Below are 25826 nucleotides of genomic sequence, written 5' to 3'. Positions count from 1 at the left end.
TAATTCACACAATAATGCATTACACAGCAGCAAGAGGCCCATGCCAAAGGTGTTCTGTGGAGTACAAATTGAAGTCTCAGTCGCAGTGCTCAGCCTCTGCTGGGGTCCTGGCCCTTCCTGGAGGTGCTTTTACAGTGCAGCTCTGGTGTGAGAGGGAGCTGCAGACTCAGTGACTCCCAGAAAGACATTTTCACAAGGGGCTTGGATTCACAGAGGAGAAGCAGGTATGTGGGGATTCCTTGTTTCCTGAAAGCACCCACCAAACAGGGCATAAAGTGTGACCGTCATCTTGGTCCTTGCAGTTAGCTTTGTTTTCCTGCATGTTTCTTCTCCTTTAGCACAGCTTGTTGCTCCAAGACACTGGCTCTGCATTTCTGCCTAAGCATCCCTCACTTCTTAGAGGTCTGTGTAGGTTCATTTTAGTTCAGGCCTTTGCAATCTGGGAGGCAGAAAGTTTGGACAAGAGGATGGGAATGCTGATTGCTCATTCTCTTTGCTCTGTTCTCTGGCCTGATTTTGCATCCGTCTTCACAAAGGAAGAGGCCCTGGCAGCTACCAGAAGAGGTGGGATATTGTAGCCTGTTGCGCTAGTCCCAGTGTATATTGGAGGCAAACCAAAATCTGTTGACCAGCCTAGCTTGGCAGCACAACCAGAATGTTGCAATGAGATGATTAAGAAGTCTAATTGATTGATTTTAATGTGAGAACTGAGTCTTGGCTCCTGTATGTTTGACTTCCCAAATCTGCTTGGACACAGGCTGGTCTCTGCCAAAATACCTCCTTTGTACCACAGACCCATGTCTAGCATTAAGAAAACATTTTCCCGAGTACGACCTGGGTGGAGATCCTGCCTGGTACTTGTTCGTTCATGGGTCAAATGCAGCAGCAGCTGACAGGGTCGCAAGGGTCTTCTATTGGTTGAGCCAAGATTTGCTCAGTGCTCAATCTGAATAAAACCTCACCTCTACTTGGGAGGAAGAATGCGAATGGTTCTCATGATTCTAGTTGAGAATATGGAAATAGTTGCTTCTGAGTCCCCAGAAGGATTTGGGGCATTTCAGAAACTAGGAAATGGCCCACACTCTGCATGGTCCAGTCTGTAAATTTAGGGAGGAAGCCTAAAGGAAAAGAGTTGAGCAGAACTGGTAATTCCTTTAAATTTAGGGGTTATTTTCAAGTGCTAAGAATACCAAAAGAAGTGGCTCCAGCATGGAGAAGCAAAAGAAAAATCAGCAAAAGCCAACACTGACTGAAATACGGTCTCTTATGTCCCAAGGTAGGAGTGTACAGAAAGTGAAAAATAGCTTTCTGGAAGAACATGGGATGAAACTCATTGCTGAAAAGAACAGCTGTGCATATCTGGTCTGGAGAGCCCACCTCAGTAACATGGCTGGGGAGCAGCTGATGGGAGTACAGCCTGGACAAAGCACGTTGCAGGTTGTCTGAGAGTCCATCCTGTGTGCTACAAGCCAAATGTGGTCACTGGCAGTGTACCTGTCAAACATGGCTTGCCTAGTGATGCCGGTTCTCCCAGACTCCTTCTCGAGCCAATGCAGTCTCCTCCCACGAAAGAATTTGGAGTGCCTTAGCTAGAGAGCTATTCAGGAACATCATCTGGAGTATCCTCTATCTTGCAACAGGGACATAAACATCTTCATTATGGAGAGCTTTTCCAGGTACGTCCCAGTGTGTTGCTGTTGCAGAAAAGCAGCAAATTCAGAGGCATAAACCACCCTCTGGTCTGCAAGATGCACAAAATCGGGCAAATGGGGCCTGAGGTGTACTGTGATGTCTGTATTTGTAGGCTGCAGTTTGGAAAGAGTCTGGGGGAGAACAAGGACAATGATCTCCAGAGCATCACCTGAGAAAAACAGGGGTAGCTTAACCTGGGGGTGCCTAAGGGCAGGAAAGAAAGGAACATGGCATATGCAAATCTTCAAATGTATAGAAAGCTGTTGTGAGAAGAAAAATGCATTCTCTGTTCTTGGCAGGTAGTACAAGGAATAAGTGGTAAAGAAGACTTGGGTTACTGTTTATAATAAGATACAGTGTGTAAATTGCTGGGAAGAGCTGCCCTAGAAAGCTGTGAGGTCCCTGTACTGCGTGCCAGTGAAGAGCACACGGGACAAGTATCTGCTGTAGGGAGATACGATCCTGCTCTGGACTAGGAGAATGGCCTTGATAACCTTTTAAGGTCCTTCCTGGCCCTATTTCTCTATGTCTGGGGTTTTTTTTAATTGTCTTTTTTGTTTTCTTTTCCTTTGGTTCTGAAGGTAGAATGTAAGCTGGGATGCTTTATTGCTGGCTGCAGCTCCTTCCTTCATTTCCATCATTTCTAGATGCTTATAAATGAGCTTCCAACATCTGTAGAACATGATGGCTTCAGTTTTGGATGCTGAACAAGTCTTGCACGTTATTTTATGTACTGGAGCAGGATTCCAGAGCGGGATAGGGCAGCACTTCGTATAATTGAATGCTTTCTGAAGATGGATTGGGAAATATGTTTCATTTCTGTTCCTTTCCTCTATTCTTAAGGGGTCAGACAGGATACTCTCTGATGATTTGCACAGAGATATGTCCAGTATTTTCTAACACTTTTGTGTTAAGGGCACTGTTCAAGAGATCTACTGAACTCCTGCAATGTAACACTGCCCACAGTACTGCCTTCTGCTGAGGAAAAACAATCTGTTGAAGTGAGTGTGATTTTTCCAATGGAGATGATTCCATGAGTGTTACAGCTGAACATGCAAATTCACCAGCTCATTCTGGTTGTAGTAGGTGCTGCACAGCTCTTACTAACAACTTGCTCTGCTTCCCACGTCTGCCTCGTTCAGACCTGGTTTGTAACCATCACTCTTTGTAATACAGAAGGGAATTTCTGTGGCAAACGGGAGCTTAGCACCATTGAATTCCCCTGAAGAATCCCAGTCTTCATTGTTAAGGCTGGAAGAAACGAGAAGCTGGTGAACGAGTTATTGTACTTTCTAAATCAGCCATTGGATTGCTCTTGGTAATGGTCCAGTGAAGTTTAATATTGTGATAAGAGCCACAGGGGCTGCTGACAGAATTACATGTTTCACAATTTGTAGTGAATCAACTGCCATTTACTTCACTTCCTTCAGAGTTGGCATGTATATTTCTCTTCAGGATTATCACCAGCACCACAGGTCTTTCAATCAAATAGCACAAGAATTAATAATTTTGGCTGGTTTTTGTACTGGGCATTGGGGATCTTCTGGAAGAAATATGCTTTATAAGCTGAAGGTATCCCCTGACATATTATCTGCCAATCCCCGCTGGTTGGTGGTGGGAAGTCATTGCATACCACCACGTTTTTAAGCAATCTGTGCTGAGGGAGTCTGAGGCAGCTGTGTAGCTTTAAGGATTAAGGTAGGACCCTGGCACAGTTTCCATGTCCGGATTTCTGACAACCCCTTTCAACACAAATGAAGTAAATCTCCGACACAAATGTAGTGTGCAGGACTGCTCCAAATGTGCCAGCAAAGAGGGAAGGAGCTAAGAAAGCCGTGTCATTTGTGCTTTCCTAATTACATCATTGAAATTAGAAAGGAAAAATCTCAGTCAGCCACGGTGAGATATTCCTCATCCAAGTGCTCCTGCAGGATGGTCAGGGATAGAGTAGGCCATGGGGAGACTTGTTTTCTGTGCACAGTGAAAAACCATGAGCTGGGCCTGCTGGAAATAGTGATGTGTTTCTGGAGCAAGGTACCAAGTTTTAGGAATGAAAGTATGAGCACTGTTGCATAATTGCCAAGAAGGACGGAGAAGGCATCTTTCAGCAGAGGGAAGGATCCTGTGACAGCACTGTCTTGTGCAGGGGGTGTCTCTGAAGGCTCCTGCTCTCCTGCCAAACGTCGGCTCCTCAGACTTCAGGTGCACCTCATCCTCTGTGCTCTCTCTGCACCCCAGTTCTTCTCAGCATCTCTTCAGTATCAGTTGGGCTTCTTGGCTTGTCAAGTAGCAAACCAGTAGTGAGGACAGTGAGGATAGTTTTTCACATGTGGGTGTTTGGCAGTGCCAGTGCCTGTCCATCAGCATGCCCGCAGCCTTCATTACTGCATTCCTTTTTCCTAGCATGTCACATCTTATTCCTTCAACATGATGCTGGGGCCAGCTTTTCTCACTGTGGGGTTCATGCTCAAATCCACTTACTGCTTTTCACTCTGGTTGCTCATTTCTCATCCTTTCTCCCTGCCAGACTTGTGGGCTTCTCTCCATTTTGGCCTCTTTTTACTCTACTTTGCCTTGTTCAGCAGCTTAGTACATCTTGCTATTGCTACTTTCTAGTTTTGTTTGTAAATACAGGGGAAAATAGTGTGAGCAGGAGAGGCAAAGGTGAGTTCAGGTTTTCGGGGAGAGAACTGAAAAGCATGTCAGTAGGGATGATCTTGAGATCCTTTGATGCTGGAGTGGTCTGCTGACTCCCCAGGAGTGTCAGGAAGAGGAGGGGGCATGCAATGCTTCAGAGGAAGGCCTACCTGGGCCAATACTGGCATTGTTCTCATCTTTGTAAGTGACCTTTCCTTCTCCTTCTGCCCTATTTCTGTCTCTCTTTCACCCACCTACTGAGCTCCCCTTTTGCTTTAACGGTACAGAAATGTTATCTACTGACTAGAAGGCGACTTTGGGTGTCTGAGTGCCATCTCTGCCACAGTGAGGGAGACAGACAGAGCTGCTGGGCAGATGGGCAGAGAAATCCTGCGCCAGGCTCCTGGGGCTGAATTAAATGGCACCTCCTTCTACTAGAAGTAGATCTCTTTCAGTTGTCATTTGTGTAATGATTTAGCCAATGTTGTTTTAACATGAGGGCTTCAGGAAGGGCAAAGAGAGGGCATCAAATGAAATGGTGTTGGCTGGACACGGCACAGCAGGGAAAACAGCAGCTTACATAGTCCTCCTTACTGTGGCACAGAGCTTGACTCCAGCTTTATTTTTGGGAGCAATTCAGATCAATATAACCTGTATTTATTTAGCAATGCAAGAAATGATAACAACAGGGATACTAATTAGTGCAGATTGTTGTGTTTGATTTTTGTGACGCTAATAGCCAGTCACTAAGTGTTCAGTAGCAGTTTCTGCTAACTGGGTTTCTAATGCCCACCCTTCTGTTACTCCCATGGTTAGAACAAGATGAGTTTAAAATCTGCACCTGAGGGGGGAAGGACATTGTTCTGTGCATTCAGTCTTCCTTCCAGGCTCTCCAAGTGGAGCTAAAGAGGCAGACTTAATACCAGGCTGAATGTGTCTTTAAAGTCATTGATATAGTTTTGTTTCATTAGAATTCTGATAGTGAAGATAAAAGTGAGAACCAGGTTATGATTGGATTGAATGAAACAGGAGGCAATTGGAGATGTGCCACTTGGAGCACATGGTCCTGTCTGCTAGGATAGGAGTGTGTGGCAGACAGAGCTGCTTCAGGCAGAGGCAGCAAGGTGCTGCCATCAGTAACAAAGGCAAAGAAGATAAGCTGGCCAGCATGTTCACAGACTGGTATATTTGCTGAAGGCCATAATTCAGCCTCTTCATTGCTTTTGGTACACTGGAGCTTCATCTTCACAGTGCAGCTCATTTTTGGCTCTCAGGCTGCAACAGAACTGTTTTCACCACCTCCTTTTTATAAATTTGTGTCTATAAACTAAAAGGAGGAATAGTAAGTGAAGGGAAACTTTCCTCCCTAAATGTGTGACAGAAGAGAACACAGAAAAGCAGAAGAGCAGCACTGTGGAGGTGTGACAGAGGAAGGTGATGGCAGCCAGGAGAAGGCAAGCACCAATCACATTCCACAACACTGAGAGGTGAAGCTGGAAGCTGTGGGCAAGGCTCGCGGTGGCTTCATGACAACATTGCTGTGGGGCTCTGGGCAGCACTATTCTGCTCCCCACCTCCAGCGTGTTTAAATCTCATGTTTCAGTAGTGCCTTGCAAGACTTTACTGTGGGAGGACCTCACTTTAATGTCCTGCTCTGCTAAATAATATTCTGTATTATAAAGGGTTTTCAAAGAACAGTCGCAACTGCTGTCTTATTCTGGGGCTTCTTAATTTAGTTTTTAGTCCTGTGTAACTTTAATCATAGAATAGTTAGGGTTGGAAAGGACCTTAAGATCATCTAGTTCTAACCCCCCTGCATGGGCAGGGACCCCTCACACTAAACCATGCCACCCAAGGCTCTGTCCAACCTGGCCTTGAACACTGCCAGGGATGGAGCATTTGCAACCTCCTTGGGCAACCCATTCCAATGCCTCACCACCCTCACAGGAAAGAATTTCTTCCTTACATCCAGTCTAAACTTCCCCTGTGTAAGTTTTAACCCGTTACCCCTTGTCCTATCACTACAGTCTCTAATGAAGAGTCCCTCCCTAGCATCCTTAAGGCCCCTTTCAGATACTGGAAGGCTGCTATGAGGTCTCCATGCAACCTTCTCTTCTCCAGGCTGAACAGCCCCAGCTTCCTCAGTCTATCTCCATACGGGAGGTGCTCCAGTCCCCTGATCGTCCTCCTGGCCCTCCTCTGGACTTGCTCCAACAGTTCCATGTCCTTTTGATGTTGAGGACACCAGAACTGCACACAATACTCCAAGTGAGGTCTCACAAGAGCAGAGTAGAGGGGCAGGATCACCTCCTCCGACCTGCTGGTGACACTCCTTTGGATGCAGCCCAGGATACGGTTGCCTTTCTGGGCTGCAAGCGCACACTGAAGCCGGCTCATGTTCATTTTCTCATCGACCAGCACCCCCAAGTCCTTCTCCGCAGGGCTGCTCTGAATCTCTTATCTGCCAAACCTGTAGCTGTGCCTGGGATTGCTCCTACCCAGGTGTAGGACCTTGCACTTGGCATGGTTAAACTTCATAAGGTTGGCATCAGCCCACCTCACAAGCGTGTCAAGGTCCCTCTGGATGGCATTCCTTCCCTCCAGCATATCAACCGAACCACACAGCTTGGTGTCATCGGCAAACTTGCTGAGGGTGCACTCAATCCCACTGTCCATGGCACCAACAAAGATGTTGAACAAGACCGGTCCCAACACCAATCCCTGAGGGACACCACTCGTTACTGGTCTCCAGCTGGACATTGAGCCACTGACCACAACTCTTCGCGTGAGGCCATCCAGCCAGTTCTTCATCCACCGAGTGGTCCCTCTGTCAAAGTGATGTCTCTCCAATTTAGAGACAAGGATGTCATGTGGGACAATGTCGAATTCTTTGCACAAGTCCAGGTAGGTGACATCAGCTGCTCTACTCCTGTCCATCAGTTCCATGGAACCATCATAGAAGGCCATGTAGTAGTACAAGAGGTAAACCCCCAAACTAGACACATGAATGTTAACAAACGCAAGCAAATATCTAAACACCCTCTGCTACAAACGTTACCCTGCGTAACAAACGCAGATTTCTTGAATTCTCCTTTCCAAGAAGATCTCACCATAGGCAGTGTAGTAGCAAATGCCAATTGGTGTATTGATAAGGAATGGTGAGGAAATGCTGCATGCTCTCTACGTTTCTGCCAAGTTCATGCAGATGGAACCCAAACCCCTTTCCTTTCACCTTTGGGATCGCCACTCTCCAATGACCGTATGTGGTAGAAAAGCCTTTATGGATACAGTATGAACATACAGATTTATTTAGAGGGACACCCCGCGGCAATGCCCAGTGTGTGGCCACCATGGGCAGGGACATCCCCTGGGCACAGGCGCTGCCTCAGGGCCAGCAGGACAAAGGCCTTTCTCCAAGGGATGCTGGGTGAAGGGGCAGCAGCAGCAGCAGGGCTGCGGTGGGCAGGGCTGCAGGGGCCCCGTCACCCCCGTGTCATAGTGCCGGCACCCGGCCACGCAGCATCACAATGCTCCGGGGCAGTATGAGTCCAGCGCCCTCCCCTGCCCCACTGCCAGAGTGCCCGGCGCTGCCACCAGGACAGAGCTGGCAGGCGGAGGGCATCCGAGAGGCAGTCCTTGGGGCACCGGGGGAATTCCTGGCAGGGGAAAGGGGGTTGATGGGGGCAACCCTTGAAGCTGCACGAAGCTGCAGGAGGTTCTATGCTGTGGTTCCAGCTCCTGGAGGGGCCACGCTCAAAGCTCATCGGATCTATGGATGGATGGATGGAAATCCTGCCTCAGTCGTTGGGGAGCTCGCTGTCCTCATCTCCTGGGCACCAGGGTATTAGGTGAAGGGGGGACTAAGGGGGGGAACCCTTGAAGCTGCACCAAACTGCAGGAGGTTCTGTGCTGCGGTTCCAGCTCCTGGAGGGGCCACGCTCAAAGCTCATCGGATCTATGGATGGATGGATGGATGGAAATCCTGCCTCAGTCACTGAGGAGCTCGCCATCCTCATCTCCTGGGCACCAGGGCATTAGGTGAGGGGGGGACTAAGGGAGGGAACACTTGAAGCTGTGAAGCTGCAGGAGGTTCTGTGCTGCGGTTCCAGCTTCTGGAGGGGCCACACTCAAAGCTCATCGGATCTATGGATGGATGGATGGATGGAAATCCTGCCTCCAGTCACTGGGGAGCTTGCCGTCTCATCTGCTGGGCACCAGGGAATTAGGTGAGAGGGGGACTGAGGGAAGGAACACTTGAAGCTGCAAAGCTGCAGGAGGTTCTGTGCTGCGGTTCCAGCTTCTGGAGGGGCCACGCTCAAAGCATCATCGAGGGATCCTGCTTTGGTTGTCAGGAAGCTCGCCGTCCTCACCTCCTGGGGAGAGAGTGGCAGTAGCCAGAAGAAAAAGGATGCACAGGCGGCTCAGTGCCCTCCCCCAGTGCTCTGGAGCTCCCACTGCCAAGCACAGGAAGGATTCGTGCTCCGAGGATTCATCAGGCCAAAGGCATTTTGCTGCTGTTGGAAGCCCCTGAGACGGCTTCAGGTGGAAGCAGCAAAAGCAGTGCCAGTGTCCCCTTGTCCCCTTAGAGGCGTAACCAGCGTGTGGAGCGGGAGCAGGTCTTGTTCACATGCTCAGGGAGTAGCCGACCGCCAGCACTGGGGTCAGGAAGGAATTTTCCCCCGGGGCAGATTGGCACCGGTCCCCGGGGGTTTTTTGCCTTCCTCTGAGCACTGAGCATGACCCCTTGTCAGGGCTCCTGGGTCCATTCTGGCTGCGTTATCGCCCGGTGCTCATGCTCCACGAAGGCGGCCCCTCGTGTCCTGCAGCTGGGGGAGGGAAGTGCTTTTTTCCCCCCAGGCTGGACTAGCAAGCGTCCCTGGGGTTTTTTTGCCTTCCTCTGCAGCCGAGCACAGCCCCTTCACGGGGCTCCTTTGGGTCATGGTGTCCCAAAGGCAGCTGCTCGTGCTCCACGCAGGTGGCCCTCGTGCCCCGCATCCGGGGGGAGGCAGCCTTCTGCACTCCCAGGGTGGCCCCAGCGTGGCCCCGGGACTCGCTGCTGTCCTCTGGAGTACTGAGCACCAGCCCTCGTCAGCTCTTCCCTGGCCCTTTCTGGCTGGGTTCTTCCTTGCACTGCTCTCGCACCACCACGGCACCGCTCCTGCCCTGGCTTTCCTTTGTCAGGCTGCAAGGGAGGGTTTTTCCAGCTAAACTGAAGGGTCTAAGCTAAACCAGACTACAATTAACTAAGCTAAACTAAATCAAATCACTTGATTTAGAAATAAATCAAATACTCTTTCTACCCGTAACCATTCTGAGTTGTGTCTTTGAAAGTGGTTTTGGTGCCGAAATTCCCTTGGCATTTCAGGTAAATAAGGTTCTCCTCATTGTACACTTGTGAGTGCAGGGAAGGGGAGGCAATAAAATGCAATGGAATAGAACAGAAGAGAGTGGAATGGAACTGAACAGAATGCAAAAGAAAGCTCTGCTATGTTATGCATATAGAATCATAGAATAGTTAGGGTTGGAAAGGACCTTAAGATCATCTAGTTCCAACCCCCCTGCATGGGCAGGGACCCCTCACACTAAACCATGCCACCCAAGGCTCTGTCCAACCTGGCCTTGAACACTGCCAGGGATGGAGCATTTGCAACCTCCTTGGGCAACCCATTCCAGTGCCTCACCACCCTTACAGTAAAGAACTTCCTCCTTACATCCAATCTAAACTTCCCCTGTGTAAGTTTTAACCCGTTACCCCTTGTCCTATCACTACAGTCTCTAATGAAGAGTCCCTCCCCAGCATCCTTAGAGGCCCCTTTCAGATACTGGAAGGCTGCTATGAGGTCTCCATGCAGCCTTCTCCAGGCTGAACAGCCCCAGCTTTCCCAGCCTCTCTTCATACGGGACGTGCTCCAGTCCCCTGATCATCCTCGTAGCCCTTCTCTGGACTTGTTCCAACAGTTCCATGTCCTTTTTATGTTGAGGACACCAGAACTGCACACAATACTCCAAGTGAGGTCTCACAAGAGCAGAGTAGAGGGGCAGGATCACCTCCTTTGACCTGCTGGTCACGCTCCTTTTGATGCAGCCCAGGATACGGTTGCCTTTCTGGGCTGCGAGTGCACACTGAAGCCGGCTCATGTTCATTTTCTCATCGACCAGCACCCCCAAGTCCTTCTCTGCAGGGCTGATCTGAATCTCTTCTCTGCCCAACCTGTAGCTGTGCCTGGGATGGCTCCGACTCAGGTGTAGGACCTTGCACTTGGCATGGTTAAACTTCATAAGGTTGGCATCAGCCCACCTCACAAGCGTGTCAAGGTCCCTCTGGATGGCATTCCTTCCCTCCAGCATATCAACCGAACCACACAGCTTGGTGTCATCGGCAAACTTGCTGAGGGCGCACTCAATCCCACTGTCCATGTCAGCGACAAAAATGTTGAACAAGACCGGTCCCAACACCAATCCCTGAGGGACACCACTCGTTACTGGTCTCCAGCTGGACACTGAGCCATTGACCACAACTCTTTGAGTGCCGCCATCCAGCCAGTTCTTCATCCACTGAGTGGTCCATCCGTCAAACTGATGTCTCTCCAATTTAGAGACAAGGATGTCATGTGGGACAGTGTCAAATGCTTTGCACAAGTCCAGGTAGATGACATCAGCTGCTCTACCCCTGTCCATCAGTTCCCTAGCCCCATCTTAGAAGGCCACCAAATTGGTCAGGCAGGATTTCCCCTTAGTGAAGCCATGTTTTGGCTGTCACCAACCACCTTGTTGTTCTTCATGTGCCTTAGCATGCCTTCCAGGAGTACCTGCTCCAAGATTTTGCCAGGCACAGAGGTGAGACTGTCTGGTAGTTCCCTGGGTCATCCGTTTTCTCCTTCTTGAATATGAGGGTTTTATTTTCCCTTTTTCCAGTCATCGGGAACTTCCCCTGGCTGCCATGATTTCTCAAAGATGATGGACGGTGGCTTAGCAACTTCATTCGCCAGCTCCTCCAGGACCCGCGGATGGATTTCATCAGGTCCCATGGACTTGTGCACGTTCAGGTTCTTAAGATGGTCTCGAACCAGATCCTCTCCTAGCTCCATGTTCTTCTTACACGATACTTCCCCGAGGGTTTTAATACTATCCTACAGACCTGAGTCACTTGTGTTTCATGAGTGTTGCAGGGAAAACCTGCTCGGCCCAGACGGTTTAAACCAAACTGGGATCAAAACACTTTGTTGAGCTTTCGAGAACGTGGAATTAGGCAGCAGTCAGTAAGGTGTTGCGTTCAAGTAGTAGTACAAGAGGTAAACCCCCAAACTAGACACATGAATGTTAACAAACACAAGCAAATATCTAAACACCCTCTGCTACAAACGTTACCCTGTGTAACAAACGCAGAAGAGATTTCTTGAATTCTCCTTTCCAAGAAGACCTCACCGTAGGCAATGTAGTAGCAAATGCCAGTTGGTGTATTGATAAGGAATGGTGAGGAAATGCTGCATGCTCTCTACGTTTCTGCCAAGTTCATGCAGATGCATTTCATCAGGTTCCATGGACTTGCACTTGTTCAGGTTCTTAAGATGGTCTCAAACCAGATCCTATGGTACAGTGGGCCTGAGGTCTTCATTCTCATAGTCCCTTCGTCTGCCTTCCAGGACTTGGGTGGTGCAGTCAGAGCCTTTGCCAGTGAAGACCAGGGCAAAGAAGTCATTAAGAACCTCAACCTTCTCCAAATCCAGGTCAGCCACTTCTCCTGACAGCTTCTGGAGAGGGGCCACGTTGTTCCTAGTCTGTCTTTTATTTGCGATGTAACTGCCTTCTTGTTACCTTTCACATCCCTTGCCAAATTTAATTCTAACTGTGCCTCAGCTTTCCTAACCTGGTCCCTAGCTTCCCGGGCAACATCCCTGTATTCTTCCCAGGCCTCCTGTCCTTGCTTCCACCTTCTATAAGCTTCTTTTTTCCCTTGACGTTTCCTCAGCAGCTCCTTATCCATCCAAGGAGGTCTCCTGGCCCTCCTGCTGCACTTCCTTCTAGTTGGGATGCAACACTCCTGATCTTGTAGCAGGTGATCCTTGAATATCAACCAACAGTCTTAGGACCCCCCTGCACTCTAGGGCTATATCCCATGGGACCTTACTAACCTTCCTGAAGGGGCCAAAGTCTTCTCTCTTGTAGTCCAGGGCAGTAATGTCTTGCACTCTTCCCTTCAGTGGTCATGAAAACACAGGCGCCACACTTCTTCCCCCTTCCAAGATTATCAGCTCTCTCAACTCATCTCCTCTGCTCCTCACTGCCCCTTAGCCCTGGACTGTGAGGAATTTGAGTTTCTGTTCCACTTGGTATCACTTTCTGCCAACACTGTTTCTTTCTACCCATCCTTTCCTCTGCTGATCTGCCTCTTATCTCGCAGTGATCCTACAGATAAACAAACCCCTGTGGCCTCTTGAGATATTACTGGCAAGAGCTGCGTATCTCTCTCCTCTGCCTAAGATTATCCTCTCCGTCGGAGGGTGGCAGGGCAGTGCTCAAACCTCTTGATCCTTGGGTGCTTCAGTGCCAGGCTGAGGAAGTCAGGGATGCGTGATCTCTTCTGCAGGGTGGGAGTCCTTCAGGGAGGGCTGGCAGAAATGTGGCTGAGGATGTGACCAACTTCACCCTGCCACCCAGAGATGGCGTGTTTGGGCCTTCGGATGCTGTCTTGCCCGGCATGCAGGGCATTCAGTGCCTCCAGCCTGTTGCATATCTACCAAAACTCACTACAGCTCCTTTTGCCCTGTAGTTTGCTCTTTAAACATTTTTTTCTGACTCCCAATTACCAGAATTACAAGCTGTCTCTCTGATACAGTTATTGATCCTGTCCTAGAACCAGAGCAGGGAGCCTCCACATTCTCCCTCTGTGGCCTCCTTGGCCAGCCTAACCACACCACCAGATTCTGCTAGAATTTAAGCAGTCCACAGCCTTTATTGGTTCACGGCTCCTCACATCCCCTGTCTCACAAATGCTCTTGCCCCTTCTGTTTTTCATGATAAGGTGAGAATTAAGGTTTTATTCTTATTCCACATCTGTGCTTCGATCTCCTGCTGACTTCTATTTCAAACAGCAGCTTTTGGGGGCTGAATTATTAAGGTCTTATTAAGATACATATCTATCTTCTTGCAGCTGCTGGTCCTTGCTGTGAGATGTAGCTCTGCCTTTGGTCTTTTCTACTGTGTTTGTAAATACCTCTCAGAACAGGAGCTTGGTGTTACCTGGCAGAGTGCTGCCTACTTAAGTAACTGAAACTCTGGTCTATTATAATGTGTATAGGCTTTCCCGACTTGCATTGACTGCCTTGTCTCTGGCATTTGGTTCTGAAATATGTGCCTCAGAAAACAGAGGTTGAGCGGTAAGTATTGACTAATACTGAGTAATGTATCACTGGAGAGTTTCTCTATCTCCTTCAAAAGCTTTTAGAACTTCCATTATGGAGGGGCTGCTGACAATAGTTCTTTGCAAAAGCAGAGAACCAGCCTCAGGCAGTGTCCAGCGGTGGCATAGCATCACCTGCAGAGTGTCCTGGGTTTTGACTGCTGGGTGTAAGTCCTCCAAGGAACTGACATCTGTGATCATGTCTTGTGGCCAGTCAGTCTTGCATGTGCAAATAGGAGCCTGAGACTCTTCCTCAGAAAGGCAACAGGCTCTTTTATTCAAAAGAGTCTCTGGTTTGACTGGCCAACATTCAATGTGCTATGCCCAGACTATAGCTTTCTGTATTAAATGTAACTTGAACTGTATGTTCTGTCCTGTTACAGTGATGCTGGATACCTGGGGGGCTTTGTTCATGTCATGACTCCAGTGCTAGCTCTCCTCTCCAGTGTGCATGCTGTGCTGTGTCAGAATATAACTAACGGTTTCTCATGCTTGGGATCTAATGTGAATTCCTAATATTTGCCATACCTTATCACTAGATGCCTGATAACTCAGATCTGATAGGTGGTGCTTGAGTTTTTAGGCCCAGCTTATGAATTCTGGCATGTAACACCTTTATGTGGATGTTTCACAAGGTGACGGCTGAATCCTGGGTGGTACTCCTGTGTGGCTGGGGCTCGCAGCTGACGTGAGCCCTGGTGTCCCGCCGGGGCCCGCACAGTTCTAGCTATTCTGGCCACGGAGATATCGCTACGCCTGCAGGCAGCCGCATCCTCCCGTTCAAAAAGCAGCTGTACCTTTACCTAGCGCCTTGCAGCCCTGCATGGGCACGGGATAAGTCACCGGGCTGGCTGCCGGAGAGGGCTCCGGCACCTCCCTGCTAGGGGCGGCTTTGCCAGTAGAGGGCAAGCGGTGCCCGCGGTGAACCCGGAGCCGCCGTCAGGGGTGCGCGGAAGGGAGCTGCCGCCAGGAGCTGGGCTGCTGCAGCATTACCGGTTCTCCGACCCGCCTCGGCCCGACCGCACCGAGCTAAAGGAGGGTCTGACAATCACCTCCCGGTACTGAACACCACCCCATCCCCCCCCACCCCCCCCACTGGGGCTGCGGGGGGACTTGAGGAATCAAGAACGAAAGCGCAGTTGTGTCTCCTTTAAAGACCCTGCCAAACGCTGGCGGGAGATCTGCTCTAACATTAGCAACGGTGCAGGCCAGGCACAGCGTTAGAGGTGCAGAAACACGTGGGCAGGCAGGGTCAGCAGGGACAGCCGCAGGGCAGCCGCAGCTCCTCTCCAGCATCCCTCTCCCAGATCCAAGGAAGCCTGCTCCCCATCTTGCACACAGGGGACGCGCGCAGGAGAGGTGCGGGGGGGCAGAAAGCGGGGTGCACAGAGGAGGGCTGGGGCTGAATTTGTTGCCAGCCACGGGACAGGACATTTGTCCTTGGCTGAGGGATTTGGTGCTCAGTGGGTGACTTTTAGTGCAGAACGAGGATAAATACACCGAAGATGCTGCCAGACACGAGAGTCTTCTTTGGAAAGGAAAATGAGAACTGTGACCCCAAGAGCAGTCACATCTCGAGTGACTCTGCCCGGTGCATCCCCTGCAGCTCTGCTGAGCTGTCGGCACAAGGGACAGACCTGTCCCGGCAGCATCCGTGCTACAGCGGGCGGGCCAGGGCCGGGCTCCCTCCTGCATCCGCGTCTCACTCTGTATTGAATGATGTTAAGCAGGGCTGGAGCTGGCGCCTCGGCCTCATTACCTTCAATTACAATAATTGTTGCCTCTCTCCAGTGTTTTGCATTTTTCCCTGGGGGAATCTCTCCGCTCTTCTTTTCCAGCCTTGCTCCAGCTTCCCCCTATCGATTGGATCGCTCTGGCCCCGGTCCTAGGAGCGATGCCTCCAGGAGGATAAATGCAAATCGTCCTATTGATTGGGAGGAGCAGGAGTGCAGCTCCTTTGGGGGAGGGAGGATTCGTTTTAGATGAAAAAAAGTAAAGTGATGAGCATGGCAGGAAATGCTTCACTTTCTGGGCCCCTTGAAAAGTGTTTCTTTATCATGTCCTCTATCTGTGGGGAATGCAGATTAGTGTCACTGCGATGATGTATCACATGCGCAGGGAGAGGTGGATCCTGCGAAGCAGACGCTAGCCTTGTTTCCTATTTATTTTGTGTGACCAGGTATCACTGATCATCCCTGGAACTCCCCTCCTCCAGTTTGCAAGTAATCGAGTTTCACTGGGGACATGCTAATTGCTGCTGAAAGTGAACAGGCATATAGCGTGCAGGCCTCCATCACCTCTTTGAACTGCCCCAGTTACCGGGATAAAGCTCCCTGGGATTTATTCACCTGCGGGAACCTGCTTGGCAGCTTGTCTGTCATAGGGGAGAGGCTGGGGAAGGAGCCAGGCTTTGGGCTCTGCATACTCTTAGCTCCTGAAATGGCTACTTGGTTCAGTAAACCCATGGCCAGCCACAGAAGTGGGGAGCCAAAGAAATTGCATGGAGTCATATTACGTTCCCTGCCCCCTGGGCTTTATGTTGAGCATAGCTATTCTAGCTTAAGCCTTAATTATTTTTAAAGACAATAATCAACATAAATAAAGGTAATTCAGTAGAATTAACTTGTGTGTATCATATCCAAAATGCTAGCACAATAACTGGAAAGAGAAAGTCGTTTGTTGGCTAGTGTTGAGCAGTAAAGAAAAAAGCCCCAACCCTGCTCTGATTAATACTGCTCCAAAGATGCTTTAAACAATCCCAATCCTTTTAACTTCATATAATTTCCAAATGAGAAATTCCCAGCTGAATCATAATTGCAAGGTGCAAAAAAAGAATGGATATGGTGCATGAACATTGCTTTTGACGCCAATTTGAAATGATGGCAGTGCAGCAGTACCAACCCTTCCTTGCTAGTGAAATTAACATCTTTCATACTGGCTGTACTGGCAAATGCCAGTGTGCACATGCAAACCCAGCAGCATGCAAATCCTCAGCTCCCTGAGGAATGCAGGTTTCCTCAGGACAGGGCTGCTGCGATGCCTTGTCTAGAGAGGTGAATGTAGAATGGATTTCCAAATCCAAGGTTCAAACAAGCAGAGAACACTGCATTAACACGGTTGTTCTTTGGCAGAGGTAGACACAGAAGGGTTACATCCAAATGTTTGGGGGAAGTGATGGTGAGTTGCCAGCATGCCAGGCAAGTTTACAGCAGGGTGAGGAATTCACGATAATGTTCAAACCTGCCAGACGGAGGAATTACTTTTTACTGCAAACCGCTTTTCTAGGGGTAGTTGCTTAAATCAGGCTTTAACTTAGTTTTGCAGGCATGCTGCTGCTGATGGCATATGTACAGAGGCAGGAGCAGTGTGGAGAGGCATTAATGCCAGTTAACATAAAAAAAGAGAAAGGGAACATATTAAAGAAGCAATACAAAAGGAGAAGGCTGATTTTTTTAAGCTGGGTTCCCAGAAAGGAGCTTTTCTCTTGTTCAAAGTTACACTCGGAAAGTGCTGCCAGGTTGACCTCTGTCTTGGCTTGTCTTATTTTCCTCCTGGATCTAAGGAAGACTTAAACCCCTTGTGGCAGTCATCCTCTCATGCCTGTGCTGGGGCTTTCAAGCACAAGAAACTTCTGGAGGAGGTGGTGGATGTGGTTTGGTATTTCATGGGGTGTATTTCACCAGCTGACACTGGGAGGGAGCCTTTTGCATGGCTGCACTGCTCACATGCTCCTGGTGGAAAATAGGAGCATGAATGTGATTGTAAGAGAAAGCAGGTCCTGTGCTGAGCAGCTGCTTGCCTTGTAGGAGAAGTCCTGGTCTGGAGGAGTTCAGGACCTTGGATGCTCATTTGAATTGGTTTTTAAGATTGACTCATCAGTTCCTAAGTCCTCTTGACAGAAACTCGGCACTGCAACTATCAGCTTCTGAAATGAAGTAAGAGAGCCAAACCAGCATTCAAGTGGCCTGCAAAGACTCTTTGGATGGATCTTTTCTTTTGGTTGGCAATTTCATAGAGTCATATAATTGTTTAGGTTGGAAAAGATATTTAACTTCATCTTCTTAAAGACAAAAGTTTTGCATCAAAATTTCATGACACAGTTTAGAGCTGATGTAGAGGGGAATGTGCTTCTGTGAGATGCTTCCCAATGCAGTCCCTTTCCCTGAGGTGCCTGGAGGCTGATTTTGCAACTAAGAAGCCCTTCATTGGTGTTAGTTTCAAAGGGCTTTGCCATATCTGGTGTGAGGGAGTAGCCCTGTGCTCTGTGGGGCTATGTAGTCCCTTCGAGTGGAGTCTCCAGGCTTCTCTGCCATGGCTGCTGGAGACACATCATGTGGCCTTGGGCTCCTGACGCTTTCCTTGATGGTTCCTTGTAGTCATTATCCCACATTCCTTCTGGTTGCAGAACATGTTGTTATTACTGCTTTGTGCTGGGTCTGTCTCCTGTCCCCTTTTTACAGGCCAGTCTGGCCCGGCTTGCTCCTGCCTCTGAAACAAAAGCAAATTAGCACTGCAGAAGCTGAATTATTTTGTTTATGTTATGTCCTCTCAGAAGACCCAACACGATCCTTGTGCAGGCAGCTCCCTGAGCAGAGTACCAGTGAGTAAGGAGACACTGCCAGTCAGTCAGTCAGCAATTCCTGAACCTGGCTTCATGCACAAGTTCCCCAAAAGGTTCTTTAAAGTAGTTACTTTGAGGGAAACTAAGGCTGAAGGTGATCCCTGCTGCCCCTCCATCACTTGTGGTACTTCAAGAACGCCTGTAGTATGCAGAATTAGCAATTTTTTACAGTAAACTGTACCACATAATTCAAACTTGACAACTGTCAATGAAATTTACCGCTCAAAACTGATCTGGAGCACATTGCCTGTCCATGCTCCCTCAGCCAGGATGTTTATAATACTCTGGGAGTCTCTCATGTTACTTAGTGCAGTAATGTGGCTCCACGAATAAAAGCCATTTCCAGTCAGTCAGTATCTCATGTAACAAATGAGATCTGCTAAATGCGCTTGTCACCAGTGGTAAGATCAGAAGAATCAGAATCGCACACGTTGCTGTAATGATTCTAACTTGTCATGAATGATATTTTCATGTGTTTGCAAATGAGTGTCTGATCACCGGTGCCAGAGTGGGAGATATGGCTTGGCTGATCTTGCTGCTTTTGTAATTTCTAAACAGGAACAAGAATTATAAAATTACTTTGTGGTGGAGTGCAAATATGTATAACATAAGTGTAAAGACTGCGGTGCAGCACACGTGTATCTATCTTATACATATGCAAATCGCAAGACTCACAGTAAAACCATTATAAGGTGTGATGGCATCAGCACTAATTAGCTGGAGATCCAGTCTGCTCCTCTCTGCCAAAGTAAGCTGGAGTTATCTCAATCTCAGATTTCATATTTCCTCCTTTCTCTTTCAGGGAAGGAATGTCTCTGTCACAAGGTATTATGTCCTGAATAGAAAATGTTTTTAAAGACTCACAAAACATCTCAAATTAAAATTCTAACGTAAATTTTGCTATTACCTTACTATCTGCACATCATCCAACAGCTTTAATACTAGCTGTGGACCCAAATATTTAAAGCATTTTGCCCATAAATGGGAAACAGTCAGTGTGTGAGTAGAAATCAAGGCTTATAAACTGTAATGGGAACAGAAAGGAGAAAACTAAATTAGCAAAGAAATTTTAACTATGGGGCACACTGTTTTCAGGACCAAGACATAAAGGAAAACTGTCCAAGGTAAACACGACCCACAGGATGCCGGGTGGTGGGGCATCGCCTCCTGCTTCCCTCCTCGACTGTTCTTCCATAGGAAATGTTGGCAGGAGAACAGTTATCGCGGGGTGACACCGACCCACGGGCCTGCCCTTGTTGCGTGGACGTGACACCAGCGTGGAAAACCCGCGGAGGACCGGGAGCCGCGGTAACCCCTGCGCCGCACGGCGCGCCCCGGGCCGCGGGAGCGCCATGGACCGGAGGGACTGAGACCGCCGCCGCCGCCAGCCTTCAGCAGAGCCGCTGTCAGCTCCCCGGCAGCCCGGGCGGCGGTTCAAAAACCGACGGGGCAGTTCAAAACCCAAACCCGGCTGCAGCGAAACTTGCGGCATCCCCGGTGTCGCAACACTTGTGCATCCCGGTCTGGCCGTAATGTAGGGAGAGGGGAGGCGGGGCAGGACTGGCGGCGGGGACTCGCCGAAGCCCCGGTGGCAGCGCGGGCCCCCGGGCACGGCCGGGGCAGGTTCAGCCTCGTTCCCTTTGGCCGTTCCCCGCGAGCACGGGGTTGTCAGCACTGTTTATTGATTAAACACGTCTCCGCCAAACCTGCAGCCAGAGCCACTACATTTGCTTGTGCAGCTCAACGTTGCTGCCTCCGGAAGGGGGTTATTCCGAGCGACCCCGGCGGAGCTCTCTTGGGAGAGCCCCGAAACTAATGCAGCGGGAGAGGGCGCTCCGTGCCGCCAGCGATCTCTATCTCGGCAGAGCCCCGGGGACCTGCACTTAGTGCCCGTCATTGAATTAAGCGGGGTTAATGGCCCGCCCAGCCGGCCCGCCCGGAGCCGGAGGAGCCGCCGCCGCCGCCGCCCGGGGGCGCCGCGGGCGGGAGCGCACGTCGGGGCCGCGCCCGCCGCCGGTGGGAGGGGGGGAAGGAGTGGCGGCCCTGCCCGCGGCGCAGCCAATGGGGCGGGGCGGGGCAGGGGGCGGGGCGAAGCAGCCCGGCCCGCGGCCGGCGCCGGAGGTATTTACGGGGCGGGAAGCGCCTCCGCCGTGTCAGTGAGGCGGCGCCTGCTGGGTTGGAGGCTGTGCGCCATCGTGCTGGTGCCGCCGCTCCCGGGCGCTGGGGCTCCGCCGCGGCGGAGGAGGGAGGGGAAGGCAGGGAGCCGCGGCTGTCCCTCCTGCACACCGCAGCGGTGGCCGCGCAACGGCTCTGCCCGCGGGCGAGCGGCTCCTCCTCGGTGCTCCAGCGGGGTAGGGGCGGGCGGCGGCTCGACCGTGCCTGCGCTGCGGGCTGTGGCGAGCGGCGCCGCTTCGCGAGGCGGGCGGTCGGGTAAATGGATCGCCATTCCAGCTACATTTTCATCTGGCTACAACTGGAGCTGTGCGCCATGGCCGTCCTGCTCACCAGAGGTGAGGCCGCCATGGGGTGTTTGGCGCCGGAGGGGACCCGGGGGCTACGGGAGCCCGGCGCCTGCGGGGAGCCGCGCCGGGGGAAACGGGACTCCAGAGGAGGCCTGGCGCCAGAAGGGGAGCGGGGCGAGGAGCGGCTACGGGCCCGGGGGAGCCGATCAAGCGGCGGCGGCGGTGTCGTCAGTGCGGAGGGACCGGTGCCGCGGCCGCCCCACGGCGAGGGCGCGGGTCGCGGCGGGGCCTGCGCTGTGTCGGGAGCCCCTCGCGAAGCCGTTGTTGACGGGCGGTGGCGGGGAGCCGCCGGCTCTGCGCCCTCCTGTCCCGTCCAGCCTGGCCGCCCGTGCTGGTCAGTCGGAGAGCGGGGGCTCGCGGTTGTCAAAGCGGGAGCGGAGCCCGGCCGCGGGGAAGCCCTGCCCTGTCACCGCCCGCCGTGGGGCTGGGGCTGGAGCCGGGGTCTGGCCGCCCGGGGAGCGCCTCCGGGCAGAGGCGACCCTCTGTCTGCTTGTAATCGCCGTGCTGCGGGGAGGAGGTTAAGGGACAGGTTAGTGCGGTGATGATGTGCGACGGTATTTATTTATTTTGGAAGGCAGGCTGTAATTAACCCTAAATAACAGCCCTTGCAGCGTGCTGGGGGAGCCGGCTGGCCCCATCAAAGCGGGCAGAACAGGGAGTGACTGAGTGATGTGAAGTCGCAGATACTGAAACTATGTGCCTGATAATGATATAATTAGGGGATCACAGACTTCTGGCTGCTGCTGACTTCAAAAGCTTTAAGAGAAGCCTGCAGTCTCTCCTGTAGCCATCTTGACTAAAAGTAGACATTTTTCTTTAATAGCTACATACAGTAACAAGAAAGAGGAGGGAACAGAAGGGCATTGTTCACTGTTTCAAAATACTAAATACCCTTTCTGGCTTTTTGCATAGCACAGGAAGAAACTATGAATTGACAGAAATACAGTTCTACTACAGTAATACAAAGTCCATTCTGTTTCACCGAGAACGTGGCTTTAATTAAAAAGCAGTTGAATTAACCTGATGACTAGCCTGTCAGATTTTGTTTATAAGATTGTCTTAAGTCAATAAAACGTAGACTTTTAAGCGTGATTGTATAAACACTTAAAATGGAAGTATGTGTGTTTCACTTTCTTCTCGTGCTGTACTGAGACTCAATGAAAGGACTGTCAGCCCTCGTCGTGTTCCCTGTTTGCATCTTATTTTTAACTCATAAAATTAGAAAATGATGAAAAGCTGGAGGTTTTTTGTTTTTTTTTTTTGGGGGGGGGGGGTGTGATTTTTTTTTTTTGTTGGTTTTTTTTGGTGTGTTTTTTTTCAGAGGCTGGGGGAAGACCTCACATAGAATGCTTAGAAAATGATTGAGTCTTTTTTTCCATAGCATGCTGGATGACAGTGTATGTGAATGCACAAAAAATTAGGTTACTTGGTCTAAAAGCCCAAGGGAATTGAACTGGAGACAGTGAGACACTCCATCATTTGGCTTCTATTAAGTAGAGTTATTAAGGAGCAGCGGGAACTTCAAGGCCTGGAGCCTGCAGTAGCATTTTGGGAAAGTGTTGAGGTAGGCTGGAGAGGGGAAGCTAACTTGGTTGGGATTATTTTAAACGTCTTTTGGAATGCTTTTTAGGTATGGGGTGGTAGGAAGCATCCTGAGAAGGGGTGGCAGCAGGGAAGCCTGTAGACTGATTTTTAAATGCAGACTGTAAAGTAAGACATCCAGCAATTCAGTTGACTCTGAAAGCCTTGGTGCTGCTGTGATTACAAGTACACCAGGCACCTTGGAAGTAGTTTTAAGTTCACTCTTCTAAGGATGGCTCTAAAATCTGGCCTTCTAAACCTTGGATCAGTGGCACATTGAATTGTGTTTGAGTTGCAACTTGCCTAGAAAGAGTAAGTTTTCCCTACAGTGCAGGACATGTATAATTTGTACCAGAGCAGTTTGCAGAGCACAAAATGAAGAGTTTTATGAAGGGAACTTTTTTTATCGTTTCCTTCAGGAATTTTTGAGGTTTCCTGAGAGATTTTTTTTTCATAGAGCTGGTAGAGGATTTTCAGTCTGAAGTGTTTCCCCTTTTGACTGCATGTTGGATGGCATGCAAGATTGGGGAGGAATGAGGGGGAGCTTTGAGCCTTGCAATTTCACCCCATCTAGTAACTTTACATTCGGCTTGAGAGACATTGACTATGGTGAGCATAATTATGAACTTGCACTGTTTCAGTTTTAGAATACTGATTAAAAAAGCCTTTTTGTGTGAATAACTACTTTTTTTTTCTGGAGAAATTACAAATAGTCTCCTAGTTTCATGCAGTAAAAGCCTTCATGACTGGGAGACTTGGATGGTAATGGTTCTAGCTAATAGCTTTATAAGGTGTTAGTTAAACCTTTTAAATTTTGGCACAGTACTGAGAGGTAATAAACAATTCAGCATTTCCGACTTTTTTCTTTTTTTTTTCTTCATTTGTCACACAAATATTTAAACCCAGTATTTTTGTTGTGTGTTTACACCCAGTTGAAAATGCATTACCTTTATAAAAATACACTGCTGTTCCTATAGTAATGGTTTAAAACATAGATGTGACTTCCTGTAGGGCTGAAGGGTGTATTGCTTTTAAAATTGGGGTTTGACTTTAAATGCAGTTCGATGCAACTGCTGACAGTGAGTGGAAGTAGTCGTAAAATGGTCTTGTTAGTTATTTACCTTGGAAAAAAAGCCACTATGACCTTCCTCTCCCAGTCCCTTTTTTAGTGAAATAGTCTTGCTTTAATTCAAAAGACTGTGGTACTAGTAATTAAAACAAGTGCCCTAAGGCATTTACAGGGGTTAAGGTTACAGCAGGTAGGCACTGTACAGCTATGAGAAGGAAAGCCATGCTCTCATGGATTTACAGTCTAGAGGAGTATCCCAAAACTGGCACTGAGTTTGATTTTTGTGATGCTTGTGGCTAGTAAGAGTTCCTGGTGAGGTGTCGTTAATGAGCTAAATTCTGACCTTTATTGCACAATTTTTATTTTGTAGGTGAAATCAGATGCTACTGTGATGCTGCACACTGTGTTGCAACTGGCTATATGTGCAAATCTGAGCTTAGTGCCTGCTTCTCCAGACTGCTTGATCCTCAGAATACACATTCCCCACTAACTCATGGCTGCTTGGACTCTATTGCAAGCACAGCTGACATCTGCCAAGCCAAACAAGCACAAAACCACTCTGGCACCACCACCATGTCCACATTGGAATGCTGTCATGAAGATATGTGCAATTACAGAGGACTACATGATGTTTTGTCTCCTTCCAGGAGTGATACTTCAGGTAGGGCAAGGAAGCTTCAGTGAAATCTCTCTTCTGGCTGTTATGCTGGTGGCAGTGAAAACCTTGTATGTCTGCTATTGATTTAGTTGTTGCTGTAAGTAGAGACACCAGAGGGGGGGAGCGGGTGGTTGGATGCTGGGGAGCAGCATTTCAGCTGAATAGCTTTTATTTTTTTTTTCTTGCATTAATGGTAAAGGTCAATGTTGACAACTTGTTATTGATTGCTTCTAAGAAGCAATGGCAGTGGTATTCCTAGTTAAATTGGCTATCAGGATAAGAAATTCCATGTTATAAATAGCCTTAAACTCATCTTTTTTTCTTTGTAAGAGTATTTTCAGTGGATACTGCAGAGTTTGTAGCTGTTGCTCCTTAAACTTGTCACTGGCATTTAATGGAGTTGCTTATATATAAACTAATTGTGGATTCTGAAATGAGGTTCAACTTTTTTCCCTTTGCAGGACAAGGGAGCAGATATCAACATGACAGCAGCAGGAATCTCATCACCAAGGTGCAGGAATTGACCTCTTCGAAAGAGTTATGGTTCAGGGCAGCAGTAATTGCTGTTCCTATAGCTGGTGGGCTAATCTTGGTGCTCCTTATCATGCTGGCCTTGCGAATGCTCAGGAGTGAAAATAAGAGACTGCAAGATCAGCGACAGCAAATGCTCTCCCGTTTGCACTATAGTTTTCATGGACATCATTCAAAAAAAGGGCAGGTGGCAAAACTGGACTTGGAATGCATGGTGCCTGTGACTGGTCATGAGAACTGCTGCATGACCTGTGATAAAATGAGACATTCAGACCTCAGCAATGATAAAATTCTTTCGCTAGTCCACTGGGGAATGTACAGCGGACATGGGAAGCTGGAATTTGTATGACCAATTATTTGTTTTTTAATCTGAGCTAAACTTGCTGTCTGAACTCTTGAAGGCCTTTGGGTTCTGCTGGACAGGAGCACTTTATCTTAAAACAAAAACTTGCATAAATCATCTTTGAGAAAAAAAAGGACCTCTGCAAACAGAATCTTGGATATTTCTTCTGAAGGATTCCAAAAGTTGTCTTATTTGCACAGAGTAAAATACACTCAAATGTATTGTTTGCTTTGAAGTTATGAAAGCAAAAATTAGAAGTTGTAAACACTGTCACCAGGGTTATCTGAACTGTAGGGAGCTGAGAACTGAGTTATTATAATAAACTGTATGCAAGCTCCTATGTTTCCTGACTTAATGTAAAGAATTTTTTAAATATATATATTTTGTCTGAAACTTGCTTGTGATTTTTGTTTTGGAAAACAGTTCCTTTTGGGGTGGTGGTGGGAAACAAATCAAGGTGGTATGCATGGTAATGCTCTGCATAAGAATTAGATTCTGAAAAGAGTTTTTTACTCTGTGAGGGGAAATTAAGTGGTTATTCCAGAGCAAAGGTGGCAGCTTTATTTTATACTTCAAGTAGCAGTGAACCCACATCCGCAAGTCTTGGCTATTGCATTTTACTTATAACCTCGGTGAACTCTCCTGTAGTGTTGTGATAACTCTCTCATCCTCTCTGTTAATGAAGAAGCACTTCTCTGTGTGCAAAATGCATCAAAGTGGCTCCTAATTCTTCATAACTCTTTTTTCCACCCTTCGTTTTAATTCTGTTTTC

General features: G+C 48.9%; 1 protein-coding gene across 1 annotated transcript; it reads left to right on the top strand.

Annotated features, from left to right (window-relative positions):
• The first annotated feature begins 20606 nt into the window (after positions 1-20606).
• Positions 20607-25447, top strand: BAMBI (BMP and activin membrane bound inhibitor). Its single transcript, XM_061468168.1, has 3 exons — positions 20607-20860; positions 23893-24183; positions 24642-25447. Exons 1-3 carry the CDS (start codon positions 20785-20787, stop codon positions 25058-25060), a joined length of 786 nt encoding a protein of 261 aa, XP_061324152.1. The 5' UTR covers positions 20607-20784; the 3' UTR covers positions 25061-25447.
• The last annotated feature ends 379 nt before the right edge of the window (positions 25448-25826 follow it).

Source organism: Pezoporus flaviventris, unplaced genomic scaffold (assembly GCF_033815535.1).
Source record: "Pezoporus flaviventris isolate CSIRO_AGI_PZ_B2104156 unplaced genomic scaffold, CSIRO_AGI_Pfla_v1 ptg000047l, whole genome shotgun sequence".
Taxonomy (NCBI): domain Eukaryota; kingdom Metazoa; phylum Chordata; class Aves; order Psittaciformes; family Psittacidae; genus Pezoporus; species Pezoporus flaviventris.
The sequence above is the reverse complement of the archived record's forward strand: the minus strand, read 5'-3'. Positions and strand labels throughout refer to the sequence as shown.

Excerpts from the sequence above, each read along its gene's own strand:
- BAMBI (XM_061468168.1), top strand. The coding sequence starts at position 20,785 with ATGGATCGCCATTCCAGCTACATTTTCATCTGGCTACAACTGGAGCTG. Across the intron at positions 20,861-23,892 it reads GGCCGTCCTGCTCACCAGAG|GTGAAATCAGATGCTACTGT; the intron begins GTGAGGCCGCCA and ends TTTATTTTGTAG. Across the intron at positions 24,184-24,641 it reads TTCCAGGAGTGATACTTCAG|GACAAGGGAGCAGATATCAA; the intron begins GTAGGGCAAGGA and ends TTCCCTTTGCAG.